The following is a 16,699-nucleotide window of genomic DNA, read 5'->3' on the forward strand; positions in this document are numbered from 1 at the left end:
TCTGAGAGACTTTAACTAATATTACCTTACGCCTAACTTCTTAACTATTTTAATTTCATTGTGCATATGACATTAACTGTCTCTTTATGTTTCATCACCTTTTTATAGTCTTATGAACTTTTATTAAACATTAGTATTTTTTGATGGACCACCAGTATTTAAAAGAGATGTAAGTTATAAATTATTTTGAGGCAACTTCATCTGTCTCAAAGAATTCTCAATTGCAACTGACTCAACTAGCCCTTCTCCTAAGCCCAACCGTGAATCCAAAGGTGTAAGGATAAAATGTAAGTTGTCAGTTTATTTTGACACCCCTATACTTCTAGTCTTCAGAACGTGCCTACGCCATGTGTCAGGTTCTCGAAGTTCTGATTTTTCGTGACTGGGTAGTTATGTTGACAACCCTGATATTCAGCTTAACAGAAGTAGTTAGATACACCTAGGAAGTTATCCTAATCATAGCTATTGTTGAAGTCTGAAAATTGGATAGTAGTGGCGTTCCCTTGGACCTCAAGGGCAAAGTGTTCACTGATCACTGAAAAGCTTCTTCTAACTACACAGTTTTGTGATAAGAAGGCTCAAGCTTGCTACCCTCGTTCAAACACAAAGTGACGTGAAGTAATCTCAAACATTTCTTTAGGTTTGAAAGATAGTGAAGTTCTGAATGAGCTATTCCATTAAGGATAGAAGCGTTCAGAATCTTCCAGAGTTGGTGGTACTTTGATAAACACTCAATTACCATAGACTTTGAGAAATTTCCTGTTCATCCTTTTGTAGCTAGTCCTACTCAGTGGTACAGGTGTGAGAGATTAGAACATATTGCTTTCCAGTGTAAAGGGTCATGCCAGATGCCACATTTGTGAAGACAGTCATTGTTAAACAGACTGTACAGTGGCTTATTGGAAGTGTGATAACTGTGGCAGGGCTCTCAAGCTGGTTTGGATAATGTCTTAAATATCTTATGGCTAGAGAAGCAGAACGTATTACGTTTACACATAGCCTTGCTAAAGTTGTGGCTCGGAGTCTTACTGCCCCTTCATCCTCAAGTAAAGGAACTTCTTTTGTTAATGTCCTTTCTCCTGTCCAACAGAATGTTAGGCTAGCAATATATTCAGAGTATTGTCTTTTGGTTACCTTGTCTAAAGTTAGTTCTATAAAATGAATCATCAGTTGAAACTAAAAATATAAAAAGTTGTTCAATACTAAAATTTAATCTTCTCATAATATTAATAGGAAATCACTTATAGCTGTCTTATAAGTAGCATTAGCCAGTAGATGTCATGATTTTATATATAATCTCGTGCCCAGTAATTGTTCATTATTTTAGAGGGATTGCCTATTTATATTATAGTCATATATTATTCTGTCGCTAGAATATTTTAGTCTGTTTGTATTGTATTTCGTCTTTAAGGTTTTCCCCCTATACTTCGTTAGTTCAGTAATTTTAACTTCTCTGTTTACATTTGTCTTCACATTAGTTTTCCAGGTTTTAGGCCACCGTTATACTTTTATTACCTCATTGAACCAGGATAAGATCAGGGTGGATTCAGACAATGTCTACCCTACTATTAATTAAGCAGTTAATTAGCTCTCACTTATCCTGAATCAACTGTAAATTGGGTACTATGTTTTTAGGCGTTACCTTTATCTTCCAATCAGGATCATGTCGCACCGTTGCTATATCAGTTTAAAGACATAACAAACGATCACGGTTTTCTCTTTATTAGTAAACGTATGGAATTGCTAGTCTATTTCGATTAGAGTCGATTATATCAAATTAAGTTCATTTATCACACTGAAACTCGGTGGTAAACTAGATTGACGTCAACTATAGCATCATTGTCAAGGAAAGAACGCACTGATATTACAACAGATAAAAAGTATTTAAGCGAAAGGGATTACTTTACAAATATTGAAAGCAAATAATTTGTACTGATATTAAAAACTGAGAGGATCAGAAATAGTTTAAATGATACCCGTGCTTCGCAAATATATATGTTTGTTTGCTAAGTTTAGGATTATCAGTATATAGATTGATTGTTTAGTCATTTGATATTACAAAATGTTACAAATTCAACAGTGGTAGAAAGTTTGGACTACTAGAAAAACAGAAAAATCTTAGCATGTATTAATTACTGTTAACTGACTGAATATTAACGAATATATATAAATGATGACAACATAGGCTGTTATGCTTTGTTACTAGTTTAATTATCAACTTACATACAGAAATACGGAAAAGTATGAAAGTCATCAAGATCAACAAACACTGTTCATGAAATAGTTCACTGAGGTACATAAAACAATATTTTAATATAACAATAAACTACAGAAATTTCCAAACAACACTGAACTTACATTTTCTATGCAATGCATGATTAAAAACAAAGTGAAACACTGACCCACGCAGACTATATAGTTGTGACAAATAGAATGATAACCAGGTTACTGTGAGAAGAAACACCAGACCCACGCAAACTATATAGTTGTGACAAATAGAATGATAACCAGGTTACTGTGAGAAGAAACACCAGACCCACGCAAACTATATAGTTGTGACAAATAGAATGATAACCAGGTTACTGTGAGAAGAAACACCAGACCCACGCAAACTATATAGTTGTGACAAATAGAATGATAACCTGGTTACTGTGAGAAGAAACACCAGACTCGCACAAACTATATAGTTGTGACAAATAGAATGAGAACCTGGTTACTGTGAGAAGAAATTATTTAAGTTATAACCTACATGCATGTATACTTGTTTCATAAGATTCAAACGGCAAGCAACAATGCTCGTTACTTATAAATTTTGCCTCGTAATGTTAGTTTATATGTATATAGGATACATTCGGGTGACGTAATGGCCTCTGTAAAGGAACTACCCACTTTTCCTATCAACGAGAAATAGTTTGTTGTTTCATATGATTTGCTCTAACAAATTAATATTCTTGGTACAAACAGACAATGTACTTGGTATTTAAGCGAAATGGGCTTCTTTGATTTTTTTATAAAAGAACTGAGGAAATTGAGTTAGCGATGACTTTGCTTTGATAACATATTTAATGTTTTCTGTTCGCCAGGTGTTGGTGTAGATGTATACAGATTATTTAATAACTTCATGTTATAACAAACATTATTTCATCAAAAATAGAACTTGTCCTCTTCTTCTTACTTTTCAAGTAAGCTCAGTTAGGGACCGATTCTTTATATACTTAGACTATATTAATATTGAATGGTCATCATAATTTGTCTTTTTGCTATTACATAAGGACGGAATTACGAAATAGTTTACTCTATGTAAAAACGAAGGCTAGAAATTAGCTAACTACATTCTTCTCCAATTAAGTAGACACCGTGCAGTTCCGACTAGAAACTATGTTTATTCAGCAAGTTAGCCTTTCTATCTAAGAACGCAGAAAATAGTCTCAAGAACACATTCCAATTTACAAATTAGGTAATGAGTTGTCGAATGTTTGATTTGTTTCAAATTTCTCACAAAGCTACTCGAGGACTGTCTGTGTAACCTCCCTAATTTAGCAGTGATAGACTAGAGGGAAGGCAGCTAGCTAGTCAACACCACCCATCGACAATTTTTGGGCTACTCTTTTACCAATGAATAGAGGAATTGATCGTCACATTATAATGCCCCCAGGACTAAAAGTTCGAACATGTTCGGTGACAGGGATTCGAACCTTCGATCCGCAGATTGTGAGTTATGCGCCCTAACCACCAGGCCATTGTCAACTGTTAACCAAGATGTTTGTAATAAAACGCAAACTCCTAGGTGGAAGAATAAAAGAACGTGTATAACGTTGCTAGCAAAACAAATCACTAATAGGGCTAGTGAAAACTTAAAAGATAAACAGAGCCAGATAATAACGTGTGGTCAAACAAGATTACTCAAAGCTGGCCTTGGACCGAATGCGTCACGAGTTGCTATGTAAGGATGCGACCATGAGATTTTCTTTTCAGTATAAGTTTTTCAAGCGTTGTTGTACTACATGTTTCGTAATATCCCTCCGATCGACTATAAAAGCAGGAGTTTACAACAAGAAAAAAGCAGCGGTAAACATAGAAAATTGTCAGAGAATTAGTCTCAGATACCCTTTGTCCAGTCTTGGAAGAATGACTACAGAGACTTAAAAGAGACTTAAATTAAAAGAGACTGATGCCGTTGTGCTATTCTTAACGATGTCACACGGAAGCTTAATGTTTTAGTGAGCTTCATCGATCCCGTTGTCATATTATCTACAATTTTGAACAAAAGCTGAATGTATGGTCTTGATTGATCCCTTGTTTCATTCTTTACAATATTAAAATGAAACTGAATCTATGTTCTAAACCGGTGTAGTTGTTGTGGTATTTCCAACGTTAAACGGAAACTTATTGTTTCATGATCTTGATAGACGCCTTTGTATGTTCTTTAAAAAGCTAAACGGGAGCTTATTGTTTACTCCGGTTCTTCCCTTTTGTATAGGTTCAACGAAAGTTTAACATTCAGTGATCTTACCCGATCCCATTGTCGTGTTCCTTAGAACGTTAATGTTCAATCACAATAGTCCATTTTTCAATATATTTTTAAGTATTTTAAATGGGCGACTAGTGTTTATTGATCTTAAGTCATGGCCTCGTTCAGTTTTATATTGTAAAATGGGTGCCTAATATTTCACCACTTTAGTCCATTCTAATAGTTGTAATTGTTTTACAAAACGCCTACTGATGAATCACTCTAAACCATCACATTGTTAATCAGATAATATTCAGTTGTTTTCTACCATCTTCTTGTGGCTTTAAAATATGTGTATATTGTTTAGCATTTTTCTTTCGTTCCATTTTCACTCTTTTTGAAAGAAAACCAATGGTTAAGAGTGTTAGATGTAAGTCTTCGACTCAATCTTTTCCTTTATTAGACTTTTGAATATCACAGAAATGTATGATACACAATTCTATTCACTCCTTACTGTGGTTCACGCATGTAGATCTTTAAATGAGCGCCTGATCCATCTTCTCTTCGTTTGTTCCACTACTGAATGCTTTACAACATTAAGCAAACACATGGTGCCCAATCACCTTAATCTACTTTATAATTTATCAAAAGGTTAAATGCGTGTCGATTGTTCTAGCACTTTGATCAAATCCGCTGTTGAATCCTTTCATCTTGAATAATTTCTTATTTTATTTTCACTGAAAAAGATTGACGTATTTTTATAATTTGTCCTTTATTGCATCCTGCTACAGAAAATATACATAGTATACAGTTATGGGATGTTTTATGCGGATAATTACTTATCTCATTATAATTGCTCAATTCTTGATATGTAAGAGAAACGTACGATAAAAACATTTTCCTGGATATTCGTGATTTCGTTTTAATGGAGAAGGTAACGGCGCTTTTAGTACGTCATATTTTTACTGCTTTTAATAGGTGTAGAACCTCCTAAAAGTTCTGTAAAGTTGGCAAGCTCTTCCTTTTCAACGTAATAGCTTATTTCATTTTCTCCGACGACAATAAAAGTGCATTTCTTCTTTTATTTTGTTACTAAATTATTATTTAATTCAGTCTTGTTGAATATAAAATATCTTCTATTTTTGAAGTCTGTAATAGTAACACCTACGTTTTCAGCTTTTTCTTCATAAATAATCCCTTACTTTTTTGTTCGAGTATATAATCGTAAGTTAGGTTATTTTGTTACGTAAATTTACATCTTAAGACTCATCTAAAATTTCATCTTTTTGATTCTGTCTTTAAATTTTTTTGTAGGTTAAAAATATACTTTCAATGACTCAGGCAGTAATGTATTTGTGGGATTACTATATGCTTCTTTATTAACGTATTACTGGGATATTAAAATATTGTAATGAAGATGGTTACACATAACTCCAGGACTGGCTTTTTCTAATTCTAGCCAAAATTTTATTAGCAGAGAAACTATGACGTAATGTTGTTGTTTTTACGTTAGTAACCTCCCATTGGAATGTAACTTCATGCTGATGAAGATCATCTACGGTGAGATAATTTTTGTCTCTATTCGCCTGTTCGAGTAATGACCTTGAGCGTTTCAAAGAAAATAAAACTCTTGGTGAGGAACTGTCATGAGAATCTTTATGGGAATTTTTGCCTCGGCCAGGACCTTGTAAATGGCTGATAGTAACGCACGTTTTCACGCTTTGACTACCACCAAGATCTGTCTTATGTCTAGAATATTCTTTACAATGACCATTGAGAACATTGTCAAGAGGTGTCGTCCTATTCTGTTGATTAAACTGTTCAGCGGTATTTGAAGAGGATATATCTTTATAGCAAAAACAATATCTGAAAACTTTGCGCGCACTAGTGCGAAAATGTTTATTCAACCAACAGTAAATGAATGGATTGTAACAAACACTGCTCATGGCCAGCCAGTGAAACATGAAAAAGTAGGTTGTGGAAGGAAGGAATTCCGGAGAAAGGTTGAAATCGATGATCAAGTGATATAAGTTGAGAGGTAGCCAACATATGGCGAACACAATACCCACTAGTATGAGCATTTTGATTGTCCTCCTCTTAGCTTGTAGCTGGCTAGCAAGTTGTTGCTCTGTGACGTCACCAATCGTTTCTCTTCTCCATATACGAACAACAACGCGTCCATAGGCCACAGTTGTCATTGCCAGAGGAATCACGTATTGGGTCAATGTGGTTATAAATGTGTGCCATTTTCGGTACTCTTCAGCAGGACTTGGATAAACTACTCGACATCTCATCATTAATCGATAGGAGAACACTTTTAGCACCTTATTAAAAACAGCATGACCGATAGCTAACAAAGCAGCCAAAATCCAGATGACACTAATAATTCTAGTGTTCCCAGTTCGTTTCCGTGGCATCAATGGATGAACAATGGCACGATAACGATCAATTGCAATACAAACCATAGTAAAACTGGATACGTACACAGTTGTAACCTGCACAAAAGGTAGAAGACCACACATGACCTGTCCAAATGGCCAGTTTGGCAACAGCAGTCTAGCAACATTAAAAGGAATATTTAGTACAGTCATCAATAAGTCCGATATTGATAAATTCACAATGAGTATGTTAATCTTTGTGCGCCTTCCTCCTCGTTGTAACACAGTATAACAAATAAGCCCATTACCAAATACGGAAATGATGATAATTAGTGTGTAGAAGAAAATTACAAGTACTTCTTTTGTGTAATCGTAATGTTGGTCGAACAATTCTATAAACGTTTCACTCCAGTTTCGCAGCAATAACTTCAGAACATCCGTCTCATTTTCCGCCACCGTATGTTCCATCAAATTCCTAAATACTTCATCAAAAAAGATGTCATAATATTGTTCGTAATCGTCTGAAGCAACGTTTACCGAGTTTGAACTTTGGTTAATTAGCTCCATTATGTTAATCGTCGAACTGTATGAATAGTTAAGTTCTACTTACATCAGTACTTTTTCAAGTACTTCTCTTTTAACAGTCCTGAAAAATAAAGGGAAAAAGTAGAATTAGATAAAACATTACTTTTCAGACTGTTTAAGTAGTATAAAAAATAAAACTTTGTAAACTACTGTGATGCAAATATGCATCATAAATATTGTAAAACAAAGTTTCCATACATGTTAAACGTATTCTTATCATTTATGTGGAGCATACATTTCATGTTATTTTTATTATTATCATAAGAAGGTCGCTTTTTTTGTAATAATGCTATGTTATATATTTTTTGTTTTGTTTATTTTCTTATATGACAGTATTTCAAGGAGACAACTAGTGTTTCCGTATTCTCTAGATAAGGTATATTATAATGTTTATGCTTCGTTACTTTCATTAATAATATTATTTATGCTGTTTAGTATATCAAATGCTTGTATTTTTTATTTTGGTTTACCGTTTATTGTTCTAATTTTATTATAAAGATTGTTTTGCATTGTAGCTTAACATATGTATGTATGTAGGACTAACTTAAATCTACTAAACTGGCCATTGTAGCTTAACATATGTATGTAGGACTAACTTAAATCTACTAAACTGGCCCAGACTCGTGAGACATTACTGGGTTTCGGTCGAAAGAAGTTTCGTTAACACCAAGAGCATCCAACTACTGAAACAATGCATTCGAATATTTAAAAGCAGTAAAGAATAAAACGTATTTCTAATTAGCTATACTGAATGCCAGTTGATCTTGTAGTCTCGCTCTAAGTACAAAGCTTGCTCAGATCGGAGGTTAATATTCATTGTTTATTAATGTTTCTTGTAGTTATTTTTTTAAATTAGACTGATGGATTTTATTGTTCAAAGTAGGCTGAATGAATATTTTTCATAAGCTTTTGTCAAGATCAATCAAGAGATATTTTGAAAAACATAATGTTTCAGAAGAGCAACAGCTCAAAAATAAAGAAATGAGATGGGAAGCAGTGAGTTAACGTAGTGTATAGTAGAGAATGAATTGACAGCTGTAGTTCAGATTTATTATTTAGTTAGTACGTACGTTTTCCTGTACATTATTTTTAAACTGTCAATGAGTAACATGAAATAGGCCTAGAATTGCGTGTTTATAATCAATTAGAGGCCTAATGTTATTGTATATACATGATTGAGTTATTTCTTTCTGAAACCTGAGAGAAATCGAAACTTTGGCAAATTAACTGTTACGTTTGATTTACTAACTACTGTATAAATTGGTGTAAATGTTTAAAATAGCAATTGTGAACTTTTGTTTTCCGCAGAAAAATATGTAATTTAATGAAGAAAATAAATAATCCATAAGTGGTGTATAGGCCTAACAACCTAGTCTTTGATTTACTACTCCCTCTGCAATAGATTAATTTCGCCGAATTCACGGCTTGAATATTCTTAGTTATCTAATACTCTTCACTAGTTTACTTTTCATATAACATTGTATTTCATCTTCTAAGATACTAATACATCATGTTCTAAGTAGAGTTCTTTGGGTCATTGCCCCATTGTAATTTAATGGCATAATTATCTCATGACAATATTTTCTTCAACGTATGTGATAGCTTACAGGAATCGTTCGGCAGACCAACTATATAAAAAGCTAAGAATTATATAATTTTCTAAGACATTTGTAGAAAGAGTGTCTACATATCCACCAAAAGCTAAACCTTTTCAGAACTGGTCAACAAGTACAAGTCAGAACATTCCATGACCCAGCATATAACACCACGATTTTTAGCTAACTTATAATATAACCTGTCCTTCTCACAATAGGATTAAGAAACTATACAAGATCTGTTGTACAGAAGAATGTAAAAAGACATAAGTCTCTCAATAAAAGCCCAACATCATCAAAAGTATTAACTTGTTTGACTGCTGAAGGAACTCCTATCTTAAATACAGATATCAGTGGTTCCTTAATGGGAGTTGACTTATCACATTTAATAGAAAGGAAAATGTAATATCCTACATTAGTAAATCTATACCTGCAAGACTTGAAAGGAGATGATTCGTATTGTCCGAATGATAAGTAATTTCAACACTACAAGCAAGGATAGAAGCTATTTACTAATTTATTCATTTGTTAATTCTTATGTAAACATATTTATGTTTGGATTTGAGAATAATTGTTTTCATTTCTGTACTTACTATTTTTAAAGTAGCTCTTTCTTTACCTTTACCTCTACTTTTCCATGTTTCCTTTTCTGGGTGTAAATACTTTTAGATCTACTTATATAGAGTGCAAATAAAGTGTCTTTAAATAAGTTTTAACTTTACTGTTTTTTAGCTTTGTGAGTCGTTCTTTTGCAATTACATTTAATCCATTCTCTCTCTCACTAGCTCCCCCAGAGGCTCAGCCATAAGTCTAAAGGCTTATATATAATGCTTTAAACTGGATTTCGATAACAATAATGGATACAGTACAGAAAGCCTATTTGTGTAGCTTTGAGCTTAGCAACAAACAAACTCTCTCCCTAAAATGTCTTCAAGTAAAAATATTTTTTTCTTTTCTTATTCATCCATTATGTACTCTTTAAAACTCTTTTAATACTTGCAAATTACTCAGTAAGTCATTGCATAGGTATTATTTTACTGATGAGAGTATGTTACTTGGAATTTTTTCTCCAATAATCATCAAGTGTTTAACATTATGTCTATGAGCTACATACCTGTACAAACAGAAACCAATGAAAATCTGATGTACAAAAATACACTGTATATATCATAGTTGATAAAAAACATTCAATTAATTGTAGCAATGAACCATTCTGTGTCTCAAAATTTCCCAGCTGGATATGCCTAAATATTTCACCCTATTCAATTAAACTATTCTTGGATATGACAAAAAATTGTTTCAATCGACTAAAGCGTTTTATGTTAACATATTACAAGTGAATATGTTTATCTATTTGTGACAATTAAAAGTTTATATATCCAAAAGAATCGTACTTTAGTTCCTCATATAGTATTTAAATATAGTTCATTTTACATCATTCCTTCCTAAATTCAATAAGCTTTGACAAGTTGGTGGAATTATTCCTTCTACGTTAGACTCAGGGAAAACATTACATTTCTAAGGTGTCATTATACTGTCCTCCGTTGTAGATTTCATAACATCTAAAGGAGACCTCCTAGAAAATGTTTTGAATATACATTTCACCTTCTCTGAATCCAAATATTTACTCACATGTTTTCCAACTCGTGGATAATTTATGTAGATGGGAGTTCTAGGGGAGACTCCATAGGATCAATCAACGATGTGCCAGTATCAAAAGTCTTCAAAAGGTGTTGTTGACATTGTGTACTGTACTGATGTTTAGATAAAGCCCTCATAAAATCTTGACATTGTTACATTGTCATCTATGTGTTGAACATTTGACAGTATAAAACGTGTCCGCTGTAGTATTCCATGGTGATTGTGGCTAGTGGGGACCAATATTTTGCTTTTTCTTATAGAAATCTATTACCATGAAAAAATATACAGAAAACAACCGTGAAAAAGGCCTCTGAAGCAAAAAAAAATCACATTTTACTACAATTGTTGTGCCTGTGTTTTTGAGCTTACACTCATTGCAAGAAACCTCTCTTAATAACATATCTCCCTTTTTCATTAAAAAAGACTTAAACTCTCCCAAATTGGTTAAAAAACTAAGATCTAGCTACATGTTGGTCAAGGTGCCACAGCTGCATGACAGTGTACTCTTCTTGAAGTTAAAGGTCACTGGGAACATATCTATTGAGGTAACACTCATAGGGCTTTGAACTCCTCGAAGAGTGTTATTGTTGAAAAGGGTCTCCTTAAAGTGGTATATTCTCACTGGTCTTTCCAATCAAGGAGTATCAATTGTAAGTTGTAAGACAAATCTCCATTCATAAGAATGGAATATCTCAACTGCCTTGAATTCTCATTTTCATGTTTACACCAACATATCAGCATGCAAATGTCAAGGTTATTTAAAATGCAGAGTCAGACCTAATATTCCAAACCCTCTCAGTTTTTCTTACTGTCAGCGGTTTGGACAGTCATAAACATATTGTGATGGTTCTTTAAGTTGTACTCGTTGAGGTAAAAATGACAAATACATGTGAGTGCAAGCTAAAACAATGATTCTCAGCTATTTTACTTTATATCATGTCCTAAATAGATAGGAGAAAAAGTAGCACAGTGGATAAAAATGTCAATGAACTCTCCTCTCCAGAGACTTAAATTGACGTTATGACTTAAATGAACAGAATGCACTCTGGAATGATGGAGGTATTGATGGGAGGGATCAATCTGTGGAGCCTTGGGATATGCATACTTACATGGCCTGGCCAGGTGATTAGGGTTTTGGACTCGCAATCTACTGGTCGCGGGTTCGAATCCCCGTCCTACCAAACATGCTTGCCCTTTCAGCCGTGGTGGCGTTATATTGTGACGGTCAATCCCCACTATTCGTTGGTAAAAGAGTAACTCAACAGTTGGGGAGTGGGTGTTGATGACTAGCTGCTTTCTCTCTAGTCTTTCATTGTTAAATTAGGGAGGGCTTGCGCAGATAGCCCTCTGTATATATGCGCGAAATTCAAAACAAGCAAACAAAACCTATTTCCATGCTCTGAGACTCATTTTTACTGCTATAGATCTGTCAATTTATTCACTTTGTTTCCTTCTTTTTTTTCTAGAGAAGTGGTAACTGGTCAAGGAGACAATGATTATTTTCCCATCATTCTGGAGAAGATTGGCTGCAGCCCATGATACTCAATTTGTGCGCCACAGTGGAAGATGGAGATGGCCAACTGGCTCTCCTTCAATATTTAAGCTAGATCCTGCAATCCCTAATGTACTATCTGTTAATAACTGCAAGGAAGCAGCTGTACTTACCATCCCTAAAACCTCGACATCTTTTCTACAGTATCCTCTTCCACAGTGGACATCAGACTTGCAACCTAATGGCCAAATTGTTTCTGCTTCACAAGGAATTGCCATCTTACTTGGACAGTGTTTTTCCCACCACTCTAGCACCGCAAAATGTTCTGCTGCCTTCTTGGAATTCCAACTTCTTTCCAGCCTGACTTTCCTCATGATTATAACCGACCTAATATGCTGGACTATGGTCGTCCTTCTTTCTAAACCTGGAAAGAACCTCAAGATTTCTTCTAGTTACAGAACTATTACTTTGACCAGCTATGAGTGCAAATTGAAGACAATAGTTATTGCGCGTCTTATTTTCTTCCTAGAATTAAACAGCTTCCCCTACAACACCCAGAGTGGCTTCCACAGACAACAATCCTCAATGGACTAACTGATTTTACTTGAAATATCAATCAAGAAGGTGTTTCTCAAGAAGAGGCAATTTTGTTTTGAGAAGATTTATGACACCACATGGGGGTTTTATATCTTATGGGACATTCATTCCTATGGACTACCTGATCACTTACCAGTTTTTGTCTGTAGTTGTTTAGCAGAGAAGTCATTCTGCATCAGTATAAAATCAACATTATCCTGATCCTTCACACAGGAACTCAGAGTACATCAGAGGTGTTTCTTGATATTAGAATCATGCCATTAATACAGTTACAAAGGGCTTGCTTGTCATTCAATATGATGTACATTGAGCTGCAGATCTAAAATATCCTCAATAAATCATTTGAATAAGCAGATATAGGAAATTGTCATAATACGGCTCTGCATTAGAACTACTCTTTTAACCGAAGAATAACCATATTTCATGTTGGTGTTATTTCAGTGCACTCTGCAGAAAACAATTATATTTAAAAACAATTGGAAAAAAGGTAGTGTTTACCCTTAGAAGTGTCATGCTACAGAACGAACACTACCATATCACAACTGTGGATGCTATTTTATTTCATTGTTTCTTATAAATATTATTCACAGCTAACATACGTATTTGCTTGCTAATATATAATAAGGTGAAAAAATACAACATATTTTTAATTTTCTAATATTTTATATATATGCATTTGGGTTCTTTAAGTATTTAACGTCAATCCCGAGCTAAACCTGTTAAGAGTAAGTAATTATGTTTTAAAATTGTCTTTATTGATCTCAACAATACTGATGAAATTTACCACTCTATAGGGTGTGTCTGAAACGTCTAAAACCACAGACACTTCAATAAATTTTAAAGAATGTGTTTCACATACAATCCTTGAAATTCGATACAAGTTTGGATTAACAGCAAGATTAACTCGAACTTCTCATGTTTTGAAAGCGCCATAATCAGTCATGCATCTGAAATTAAGAAAATCTACAAATCACGTATGGTTCCGAAATTTTCAGACACCGTGTACTATCTTCAAAGAACAAGCTAATTTAGAAATAAATAAAGTGTCCCATTTTTTGATAACGAATATATTTGGCATAGGGACTCTCGGAATTCAAAGGCTAACCTTTCTAGATTATTCCACAAAATATGGAAATAATTTTAAGAAAGAAAGAAATCATTGAAAAAAGTGTTTGGGAAAATTTGTCAAGGTATGCCTTGAGTCTGAGATACTCTCTGTGGTTTTTTTTTTTGTCGGCGTGAATTATTTACAAAATCTATTTGTCTTTTCGCATATGAAAATCAGTTTCCATCTTTCTCTACACAAATATGATCTACTGAATTATTAAAAAAACATTTAAGATATTTAGAAACACGTAGAATCTGCATTTCTTCTTAACCTTACTTCAAAGTGAATCGATCTAAAGCTCATGTTTGCGTAACACATTAGAGACGCTCATCCTTTAGTATCAGGTTTAATGGAATTGTTTAAGAAAAGGTATTTCGAAAATACTCCAAGCAGTTTTCAATGAGCGTGTTCCATTAGGTGGTTGATCAGGTCCCTTATTTCTACGTCACGTTTATAGTTCCTTCATATAATTCCCACAAGACATTTGCTACTCTACTATCTGATTTTTTACAGTTACACAGACGCTTAGATAACAAATGTGAAAGACTAGCGTTAAATATATAAAAATTCTACATCACTGAAAATAACATGCAATATTGAAACAATATCTTAGTAATTATTGATTACTATGTCCAGTGCTTCCACCACACACACAATGTGTTTCAGGCTGGGCAAAATTGTGCTCCATACATTGGGGGTGTGGAAATGTTATGAGAGTAACTGTCAAATCCCACTATTTGATTAGAGCAGTCCAGAGGTTGTCGGTGTGTATTGTTAACTAACTACCTTCCTTCTAGTCTATCAGCTCAAAATTAGGGATGGTTAGCACAAACAGCTCTTGCATAGCTTTACGCGAGTATCCTAAACAAACAATGTGTTTCAAAAAAGATGAGGTGACGGTAGAAAAGTGACACGGAATAATTCAGTATAATTTTAAACGTATACTTAAAGTTTTTAATTGAGAAACACTCAACACCGTGTCTTTAAAATGTATTACTGCATGCACTCACGTCAGTGTAAAAGCAGAATAACTGGATTAATATCATATTGAAATTGTATAAATACAAAATCGTTCATTTGTCTGTACTTGAAATCTGCAGCGCTTCAAATGCAATAACACTCAAACCAAATAAAGCAGACAATAGTATTTTACAAAATGTGCTTTGTGTGTCAATTCATGTAAATAGATTTATAAAAAAATAATTTATATAAACTACAAATAATTTGTTTGCAAGATGTGTACTTTCACAATTGTTTTTGTTGTTGTTTGGCAAATTGTATTTATTCTAACAGATTTGTTTGTGCGAATGTAGAAATACGTACAGAAAGTTTCTATGCAATATACAAGTATATATATATATATATATACAGAGAGAGAACATTCGTGTTTTATATAATGACGGAATTAATTACGTTGATGTCTTACTTAAGATCCAATCTAGATGATAAGAGTCATTTGACACTATGAAAATATGTTTAATGTTACCCTTTTGCCTTTTCTGTTTATGTTCTAAAGACTGAAATTGATGAAAATCAAACTCATTAATAAAGCCATGCGATCAATGTTTTATCTGATCAATTATACAATCATGTTTGTTTTGGTGTTTAGCATAAAACTACATAATGAGCTATCAGGGTTGTGCGCACCATGGGTATCGAAACCCGATTTTTAGCATTTTTAGCACTCAGACTTACTGCCAAGCCATTGGTAAGGAGCAAATACTAAGTCAAAAGTATTATAAATCAATAATAAGTTGTAAATTAAGAAATAGAGGTCAAAATGTGATGCTTGAAAAAGTAAAAAAAATTGATGATGAAGTTAAAAGCGAGGGTACAAGTTTCAAGAGTAGAAACAGTGGAATGCATGCTAGGGATTGGACTGTCTACATAAGTTAGGATCCCATCAACGGAATGAGGATACTTCATCAGGTATTCTACAAATTGCAGTGAATCATAATTAATAACTGATTCTCAGTGATCTGTTTTGAATAACCTGTTTAATGACGTTTATTGTCTAATCCTAAAGTTACTTACAGAGTCGAACCCATAATTTCTTCTAACACATTTTAAGCCACCAGTAGTATTAATAATTCATACCCTTTTTTTGTACTTAACCCAGGTGTCTAATATTTATATGGGTAACTATGCTATGTTTAATTAGCTCATTGAAGCCACTTGTAATATCTAACCCACGGTGTGTCACGCGGTCCATAACTAAAAGTCAGTTGTGATCCACCGGTGAGGATATAACAGCAAACGTGTTAAGCTATTTATGAACCAAATTACTTGTTGGTCTCGACTTTGTTGGTTACAATGTTCTTAATAGCATAAGTGATACAAAAAGCAATTTAAACAAAATACCATCAATATTGTAATTAGTCCCACCAATTTCTGCTTAAATACCTTATTTAATGCACGTAGAAAATCGGGGATTTCATCCTTTTTTCGTTGGTTTTCAACTAAACAAAAAAAGTATTCAATATAATGCAATATGTAGGCGCTAAAAAGTAGCTTAGATATGGATAATGTTGACTTGAGTATTGAGGTGACTTCAGGCGCTAAATAGTGGGCATTATTGGCTTGAGCATTCAGGTGACTTAAGGTGTTGAAAAATAGTCTATAGTGTTGCGTCATCGAGATCATGTGATTCTCACGCTCTCTACTATCTAGAATTATCCTGTACTTTGGCGAATGTTCTAGTTCTTACTAGATATAGGGTAGGCGGGTATATAAAAGAGGGGAATGTAACGTGTCTGGAGAGATAGTGCGTAATTGATCTGCGGTCAGAAGTATTATTGACGTTCTTTGTTATATCGTTTGTTTAAGCGCGATTGTTGAAGTTGAGTGTATCGG

General features: G+C 33.9%; 1 protein-coding gene across 1 annotated transcript in view; it reads right to left on the reverse strand.

Annotated features, from left to right (window-relative positions):
- Positions 1–5,864: 5,864 nt before the first annotated feature.
- The window catches only part of LOC106464646 (probable G-protein coupled receptor 83), a 24,941-nt gene continuing 14,106 nt past the window's right edge, over positions 5,865–16,699 (reverse strand). The window contains exon 2 of the mRNA XM_013924805.2: positions 5,865–7,474. Within this exon, the coding sequence (XP_013780259.1) occupies positions 5,872–7,395 (1,524 nt within the window). The 5' untranslated portion in view covers positions 7,396–7,474 and the 3' untranslated portion in view covers positions 5,865–5,871. The remainder of the gene's footprint in view (positions 7,475–16,699) is intronic.

This window comes from Limulus polyphemus, unplaced genomic scaffold (genome assembly GCF_000517525.1).
Source record: "Limulus polyphemus unplaced genomic scaffold, Limulus_polyphemus-2.1.2 Scaffold1709, whole genome shotgun sequence".
Taxonomy (NCBI): domain Eukaryota; kingdom Metazoa; phylum Arthropoda; class Merostomata; order Xiphosura; family Limulidae; genus Limulus; species Limulus polyphemus.